At 49.8% G+C, this 9,062-nt stretch overlaps 2 protein-coding genes across 2 annotated transcripts in view; both read right to left on the reverse strand.

Moving 5' to 3' along the window:
• Positions 1–9,062, reverse strand: part of slc30a7 (solute carrier family 30 member 7) — a 48,328-nt gene that overhangs the window by 20,333 nt on the left and 18,933 nt on the right. The gene's annotated exons all lie outside the window — the stretch shown is intronic.
• vcam1b (vascular cell adhesion molecule 1b) overlaps positions 155–9,062 on the reverse strand; it is a 12,446-nt gene continuing 3,538 nt past the window's right edge. Inside the window, exons 6-10 of the mRNA XM_070832510.1 lie at positions 8,066–8,344; positions 4,964–5,266; positions 4,219–4,491; positions 1,944–2,204; positions 155–1,867 (exon numbers count right to left, since the gene is read on the reverse strand). Of these exons, the coding sequence (XP_070688611.1) occupies positions 1,707–1,867; positions 1,944–2,204; positions 4,219–4,491; positions 4,964–5,266; positions 8,066–8,344 (1,277 nt within the window). The 3' untranslated portion in view covers positions 155–1,706. The remainder of the gene's footprint in view (positions 1,868–1,943; positions 2,205–4,218; positions 4,492–4,963; positions 5,267–8,065; positions 8,345–9,062) is intronic.

Raw genomic sequence — 9,062 nt, forward strand, 5'->3', positions numbered from 1 at the left:
CTGTCTCACTGAACGTCCTTAAATCATTTGAAGACGTCTGTTTGTCTGTTTTCTGACTTTCGACAAACCAGAATTAGTCTGTTAAGAAAAGAATCTGCACATTGTTCAATAATGAAAACAATAGCCAGCTGCAGCTCTGTTAAACACAACTTTATTTACACAGCATGTGAGCACAGTATGACCCAGAGTCATCAAAGGTGCCCCAGGGTCAGAAAAACAGACTTTACCTCCTAAAAAACACCAGTCAGTCAAGTGAACGCTGTCACACAGACCTCTCTGATGGGGAACTGAAGCCGTTATTTCGCTCTCTTCAAAGACACCAGACTCCACTGACATAACAGTAATTTTACCTCTCAGAATGCAGGAGTTCACTGGTCGTCTGTTGTCTTAATCAGTGAACTCACATGCTAGTTTGGATCCAAACTGCTCCTTTAAAACACCAAAGTCACACAATAACACAAACACGCTGACTGATGGACGCAGCAGCAGACCAGCAGCTCCTGTGTTCTCTGAGCTAAAATCCCTGTTTTTGTGAATGGAGTCTGGTGGCTCTGAAGAAAGTGATATAACAGCTTAAATCAGTGAAAATATTCTAAATACAGCATCCACTTAAATTGATGTTCATTTTTTTAGGTGGGCCTTTTTGGGAGGCTAAAATCTGCTTTCCTGCCCCCCCGTCCAGAGCAGTACATCGCTTTAGCGTCTGTGCCTACCATCTACTGTAGGCAACACTGACTGAGGAGAAGGACCTCAGACAGCCACACTGCAGATAACACGGACTGTCCCTTTAATTCAGTCTGAACACAGACGCCGGCGCTCTGATGTGGGGGCGGTCCTGAAGGCCTCTGCAGCTTTAACGCCGTGGAAACAGTCCAGGAAAAACAAACAGAGGCTCAAACAGCAGGTCAGGCGTCTCCATGGTTACCAGCCTGAGGACTTCCAGTAAACGCTGAGGGACAGAAGCGAAAGAGAAAGCTGCCGGTCGAGGCTGAAGCACAGGAAAGTCCCAGGAGGTGAAAACAAGCTCGTGAAGAAATGAATATGTTTAATAAAAGCAGACAACAAGACAAAATCAGCCTGCCTCTGCATGCGCCACATCAGCGTGAAGCTCTCCGACCCTCCCTGTGGGCCCTGAAGGCCACACGGAGCCGGAGCTCTGGTTCATGTTTGGAACGGTTAAAGGGACAGTTCACCAAACGGGGAGTCAGAGTTCACAGCTGCTAAAGAAGTTCACTGCTGCTCACGTGTGAGGGGCGGCGACCAGGAGGTGGTGGCCATATCACGGGAGGTGGTAGCCCGGTGGTAGCCACATATTGGGAGGTGGTAGCCCGGTGTGGTAGCCTGGTGTTGGGAGGTGGTAGCCCGGTGTGGTAGCCGGGGTTGGGAGGTGGTAGCCCGTTGTGGTAGCCGGGGTTGGGAGGTGGTAGCCCGTTGTGGTAGCCCGGTGTGGTAGCCCGGTGTTGGGAGGTGGTAGCCCGGTGTGGTAGCCCGGTGTTGGGAGGTGGCAGCCCGGTGTGGTAGCCCGGTGTGGTAGCCCGGGGTTGGGAGGTGGTAGCCCGTTGTGGTAGCCCGGTGTGGTAGCCCGGTGTTGGGAGGTGGCAGCCCGGTGTGGTAGCCCGGTGTTGGGAGGTGGTAGCCCGGTGTGGTAGCCCGGTGTTGGGAGGTGGTAGCCCGGTGTGGTAGCCCGGTGTTGGGAGGTGGTAGCCTCAGGCTGAAGGCGGAGCAGACTGGGGCAGCTGATAGAAGCCTTTCTTCCTGGATCTCCTCAGGTAGTCGAGGAGCAGAGCAGTAGCTGCTAGCCCAGCGGCTACGCAGACCACTGGGACGATGATGATGGTGAGACTGGGAGGAAGGCTGGAGCTCCTCTCTGTAGGACACAAAGACGTCAGAGGGAACTGGAACAACTCACAACTGGTTTAGCTGGTTAAAGTGGTGTAACTGACCTCTGACGCTGATGAGGAACACTTTGACTTGGTATCCGAGGCCGTTGGTCACGTTAACCTGGTAAAGGCCGGAGTCTCTGGCCGTCACATTGACCAATAGGAAGGTGCCATTGGGGGAGTACAGCTCCGTCCCACTGGTCAGTTTCTTCAGGAGCACGGCGGCGGGCGGGTAGCTGATGGTCTGACAGCACACGGTGACATTTTGTCCCTCCTGGACCACCGCCGACGGCAGGACGAGGACCGTGGTATTCCTGGGAGGAGCTGCACCCCGAGAAACCAGAGGAGTTTACACATTCACACGGCTGCCATTTTGAACATAAAAAGTGACGTGAAAATAACCCGAAGAACAAAGAATAAAGTGTGAGAGGACTGAACTGACTGTCTGATTATCTCCACACAGCAGCAGGAAGTGGGTCGGTTCAGAGGACAGTTTTAAAAACTGATTCAGTATTTTTACAGGTTCTGAGTGTAGATAAGATAGCAGAGTTCACTTAGACCAACTAACACTTTATAACACCAGACTCCTGTGTCCTGTTCTCTAAAATCCCTGTTTTAGTGAATGTAGTCTGGTGTGTGTGCTGTTTGTGGTTAAACCAAAAGGATCTTCCAGGTCTCTCTCTGTAGGGATCCTTTCCATGATGCTGTCACACACTTAGAATAACACTCTGAGCCTGTCAGTGGATCAAACAAGCTCTTTTAGTGGACCTACTGTGATCAGGTGCAGTTGTCCCAAAGGATCACGTTGCAGCCATTGCAGCCCGTTTGGTGGCTGCTGGCTGAGGTGATCTACTGGACCAGTTCCAACACTTTTACTACCTACCAGTCACTCAGACACCAGGATGAGGACACAGAGGATCATGGGTAGAAACAGTGGAGTGACCCTTTGGGATTCTCCTGATTGATGAAGTAGCTGCTGGTCAACTTCCTGATCCACTGCTGAGTCTGAACTGAACTCTGAGGGGTTGACGGCTGCTGGGAGTGTGAAGTCAGTGCTGATACAGACTGGAGGGGGGGGGGTCGTTTGCTGTCTCATTCACTTGTAGGGAGTTCACATTGACAGCGATAAGGAGACACTTGTGAACAGACAGCACATAACAGCAGAGTGGAGCCGACCTCAAGAGCCCTGGCGACTGGAACTACGAGGCTTTCTGTAGCGTCTGTACGAGACCCTGAAGGTCCACGTCGTGGTTAAGAGTGATAACAGGCCACATATGGAGATGGAGGGACGGTTAGAGGCCTCTACCCATCACACCAGGGTTTGTGTCCCATATGGAGCCAAGAATGAAACATCAGTTTTGTTTCTTATTTAACCCAAACCGTCTTAACCTAAACCTAACCAAACCACAACTATCTCACAACGCCAAGCACACGTTCACAACACCAACTGAGTTTTTGAGCCGTCTGGTGTCCGTCAGCCCCTGAAGGCAGCAGGAGGACTCGTTACTCAGAGTTTATTTCTGTCTCAGCATCTTGAGGAGGAGTGAGAGGTCGACTGTCAGATAACAGCCGTCACAACAGAGAAGAACAACAACATCGCAGCAGGAGGAGGTCTAACGGCTCTGATCTCACAGAGGAGGCGTTTCCTCCAGCTGTTACAGTTTAATCTGAGTCGCTCCTTTAAACGTCTCTGTGTCCAGCTGCTGATGAGTGTTTTATTCCAGACAGCAGAGAGCTCAAAGGGTCCCTCCCGTTTCTACCCATGATCCTCTGTGTCCACATCCTGGTGTGTGAGTGACTGGAAGGTAGTAAAAGTGTTGGAACTGGTCCAGTAGATCACCTCAGCCAGCAGACACCAAACGGGCTGCAATGGCTGCAACGTGATCCTTTGGGACAACTGCACCTGATCACAGTAGGTCTGTTAAACTAAAGTCTCCATTTCTCACAGAAGTCACACATCTGCTCTACATCAGCTGGATATCAGGACCAATCAGAGTGGCCGCAGTGAATCAGCTGACTGTAGCAGATGCTCCGAAGGTCACTGATAAACTCAAACAAGCGTCACCTGTCTGAGTCCAGCTAAAAACACGCTGAGACACGTGAGCTGATATTTAGTACATACATGATGTCTCTGCTAATGAGGTCATCATTTTTCTTCCTCTTTTAACTGTGTTTTGGTGATTTTCTTTCTCTTGAACTGATTTATAGTAAAAGCTCCACCTTTATTAACTGTCTGTCATCAAGTTAGCCTAATGAGACAGGAAGTGGAGCTGAGACAGGAAGTGGGGCTGGAGACAGGAAGTGGAGCTGAAACAGGAAGTGGAGGTGGAGTAGGTACTTGTGACTGTGATGGTCGTGGTGACCAGCTGGGACCCGTACTGGTTGGATGCTTCACACTGGTAGTGGGCGGAGTCTTCCAGCAGGGCGGAGGAGAGGCTGAAGGAGAGCCAGGAGGAGGAGGCGGGGTCAGTCCTCTGAAGCTCCGCCCCCTCCCTCCTCAGCACCAGCGCGGTGGGCGGAGCTCCATCTGAGCGGCAGGTGAGTGTCACCTGCTGACCCTCCACCACCTCCTCACCTGGACTCACCGACAGGGAGGTCGACCTCGGAGGGTCTGAGACACAAAGAGACACTTTAACTGCAGTAAAAGTACAAACACCACACAGTACAAATACTCTGTTGGAGTAAAAGTACTGCAGCAGGAAGCTGTTTACATTTGAAACAATGAACATGATTAACGGACCGATCGATTAACCGACTGACTGATTAACGGACCGATCGATTAACCGACTGACTGATTAACGGACCGATCGATTAACCGACTGACTGATTAACGAACCGATCGATTAACCGACTGACTGATTAACGGACCGATCGATTAACCGACTGACTGATTAACTGATTATCACAATTCGTCGACGCCTGTTCTGCGGACACACGATGGCTTCAGTCGGTCAGATCAATGTGGTTTGGAGGCCCCCCGGCTGTGAATGTGGACCAGGACCAGCAGACCGAGGCCCTGTGGGGGAGCACACTTCCTGCAGCTGCTTCACAATAAAAGTCTCTTCTGAAAAACAGACACTCACAGTGGACCTGCAGGCGGACGCTCGTCCTCCTGGACCTCCACACGCCTCCGTCCTCCGCCAGCAGCTCGGCCAAGCAGCTCAGATCAGGTTGGTCCTCCTCCACCTGGAGCCGGAGGACAGACGTGATGTTCTGTAAGGAACCGGAGAACCCGAAGGACTCTGATGTTAGCGTGGCGTTCCCTGACAGCCACCGGATCCTCATCTGATTGATTGAGGCGACGCTGCTGACGTTACAGCGAAGGACTGCCTCCTGACCCAGCAGGACAGGACCAGGATCGGCCAGCACCGGATCAGACGGGAACGCTGGGGAGAATGTAAACACACCTGAGTCAGCCGAAATACCAACAAACCCAAATGCACCACGACAGATCAGGTGACAACACTCACTCCTCTGATTGGTCAGAAGAGTCCGTCCTCCGGCCCAGCTCATCGCATCCCACAATGCAAAGCTCACCTGGCTACAGGAGGCGTTCAGCTCCGACCGGAGGAGTTTTATTCACACTGCTCACACCAATCACAGATGAACGGATGAAGAACGGATGAAGAACGGATGAAGAACGGATGAAGAACGGATGATGAACGGATGATGAACGGATGAAGAACAGATGATGAAGGGATGAAGAACAGATGATGAAGGGATGAAGAACAGATGATGAACAGATGAAGAACAGATGAAGAACAGATGATGAACAGATGAAGAACGGATGAAGAACAGATGATGAAGGGATGAAGAACGGATGAACAGATGATGAACAGATGATGAACGGATGATGAACAGATGATGAACAGATGAAGAACGCATGAAGAACAGATGATGAACAGATGAAGAACGGATGATGAACGGATGAAGAACAGATGATGAACAGATGATGAACAGTTGAAGAACAAATGATGAACAGATGATGAACAGATGAAGAACGGATGAAGAACGGATGATGAACGGATGAAGAACAGATGATGGACAGATGATGAACAGTTGATGAACAGATGATGAACGGATGATGAACAGATGATGAACAGATGAAGAACGCATGAAGAACAGATGATGAACAGATGATGAACAGATGATGAACGGATGAAGAACGGATGATGAACAGATGATGAACAGATGAAGAACGGATGATGAACGGATGAAGAACAGATGATGAACAGATGATGAACAGTTGAAGAACAAATGATGAACAGATGATGAACAGATGAAGAACGGATGAAGAACGGATGATGAACGGATGAAGAACAGATGATGGACAGATGATGAACAGTTGATGAACAGATGAAGAACGGATGAAGAACGGATGATGAACAGATGATGAACAGATGAAGAACGCATGAAGAACGGATGATGAACAGATGATGAACAGATGATGAACAGTTGAAGAACAAATGATGAACAGATGATGAACAGATGATGAACGGATGATGAACGGATGAAGAACAGATGATGAACGGATGATGAGCAGATGATGAACAGATGAAGAACAGATGAAGAACAGATGATGAACAGATGATGAACGGATGATGAAGGGATGAAGAACAGATGATGAACAGATGATGAAGGGATGAAGAACAGATGAAGAACAGATGATGAACAGATGATGAACAGATGATGAACAGATGAACAGATGAAGAACAGATGATGAACAGATGATGAACAGATGATGAACAGATGAACAGATGAAGAACAGATGATGAACAGATGATGAAGGGATGAAGAACAGATGATGAACAGATGATGAACGGATGAAGAACAGATGAAGAACAGATGATGAACAGATGATGAACAGATGATGAACAGATGAACAGATGAAGAACAGATGATGAACAGATGATGAACAGATGATGAACAGATGAACAGATGAAGAACAGATGATGAACAGATGATGAAGGGATGAAGAACAGATGATGAACAGATGATGAACAGATGAAGAACAGATGAAGAACAGATGAAGAACAGATGATGAACAGATGAACAGATGAAGAACAGATGATGAACAGATGATGAACAGATGATGAACAGATGAACAGATGAAGAACAGATGATGAACAGATGATGAAGGGATGAAGAACAGATGAAGAACAGATGAACAGATGAACAGATGAAGAACAGATGAACAGATGATGAACAGATGATGAAGGGATGAAGAACAGATGAACAGATGAAGAACAGATGAAGAACAGATGAACAGATGATGAACAGATGATGAACAGATGATGAACGGATGAAGAACAGATGAACAGATGAAGAACAGATGAACAGATGAAGAACAGATGAACAGATGAAGAACAGATGAAGAACAGATGAACAGATGATGAACAGATGATGAACAGATGATGAACAGATGATGAACAGATGATGAACAGAGTGGATCCTTCAGGCTGTGATGAACCCTTCTGATCGCCGGCGGTCATGTGATCTGGTTCTCGTCTCCAGAAGTGTTTCAGGCTGAGGACGATAAATAAAAGTGCGGGGGAGGACAGTGTTTTACTGGAAGCTGTGGGGGGGTTGGCTCCCCCCTGTTGGGACACTTCCTGTCCTCCTTGAAGCGGATTGAAGACAGACCCGATCCCAGCAGGATGAGGCTGTCTGACCTTTGACCTCTCTGAGCTCAGACTGGAGTCCGGGACTCAGACCCCCCCCCTCCAGAGACAGATTGAATCCTGATGATTCAGATCTGAATCATCTGATCCTGGATCAGCGCCCCCACACATACAGGCCACCACGTGAGCTGCCGCCTGCTGGTCACATGGTACCTCAGCGTCAGACGGTGTGTTTAATGACCCGTTCTTCCTGTCAGGCAGCTGAAGCTGTTAAATGTTTCTGTGAAGCCTCCAGACGTCACTTCACTGTTTTTGTCAAAGGAGTCTGGTGGCTCATCTACTGTAGGTAACACAGCCACACTGCAGAGAGCACGGACTGCCCCTTTAAACGGACCCTGGGCCACTAAGGTGTTTCCAGAGGCACATTAAGGGTTAATCAGAGGGGTTTAAGGGGACAGCTACATTTGGATTTTCTTTACTCTCTGAGCCAACGCATGACGGTGAGGCTGCTGGTTAATGATGTCATAGAGACCTGCTCAGGTGTCTCAGGTGTGTCAGACTCACAGTGGACCTGGACCTGGGTGTTTCCGGTCCGGACGACGGAGTCACACTCGGCCTCACAGCTGTATCCTCCCCGGTCCTGGAGGTCCAGGTCCTGCAGGTGGAGCTGGGACAGTCCGTCCCGCTGCTGCGTCTTCCGGAGGATGGCCAGGTCCCGGTCTGTCCTCCTCCAGGTGAGGGTGGGGGGGTGGAGACATCCAGAGGCTCTGCAGGTCAGGACCAGACCTGAACCGCGCTCTGCTGCTGAGACCGGAGGACTCACCTCCACCTGCAGAGGGTGAGCTGGCAGAACGACGGACTCTTTAGTTTAGTCCTGCTGAGACGTTCAGTAAAAATAACAAGACTTTGATGTCACGATACAAATGTTCAGGGCGTGATGAAGCAGCAACTGGAGACAGGAAGTGGGGCTGAAACAGGAAGTGGAGCTGAAACAGGAAGTGGGGCTGGAGACAGGAAGTGGGGCTGAAACAGAAAGTGGAGTTGAAACAGGAAGTGGGGCTGGAGACAGGAAGTAGGGATGAAACAGAAAGTGGAGCTGAAACAGGAAGTGGGGCTGGAGACAGGAAGTAGGGATGAAACAGAAAGTGGAGCTGAAACAGGAAGTGGGGCTGGAGACAGGAAGTAGGGCTGAAACAGGAAGTGGAGCTGGAGACAGGAAGTGGGGCTGAAACAGAAAGTGGAGCTGGAGACAGGAAGTGGAGGTGGAGCTGGAGACAGGAAGTGGAGCTGGAGACAGGAAGTAGGGCTGAAACAGGAAGTGGAGCTGGAGACAGGAAGTGGGGCTGGAGACAGGAAGTGGGGCTGAAACAGAAAGTGGAGCTGGAGACAGGAAGTGGGGCTGGAGACCGGAAGTAGGGCTGAAACAGGAAGTGGAGCTGGAGACAGGAAGTGGGGCTGGAGACAGGAAGTAGGGCTGAAACAGGAAGTGGAGCTGGAGACAGGAAGTGGAGGTGGAGCTGGAGACAGGAAGTGGGGCTGAAACAGAAAGTGGAGCTGGAGA

This window comes from Pempheris klunzingeri, chromosome 6, assembly GCF_042242105.1.
Source record: "Pempheris klunzingeri isolate RE-2024b chromosome 6, fPemKlu1.hap1, whole genome shotgun sequence".
In the NCBI taxonomy this organism is placed as follows: Eukaryota; Metazoa; Chordata; class Actinopteri; order Acropomatiformes; family Pempheridae; genus Pempheris; species Pempheris klunzingeri.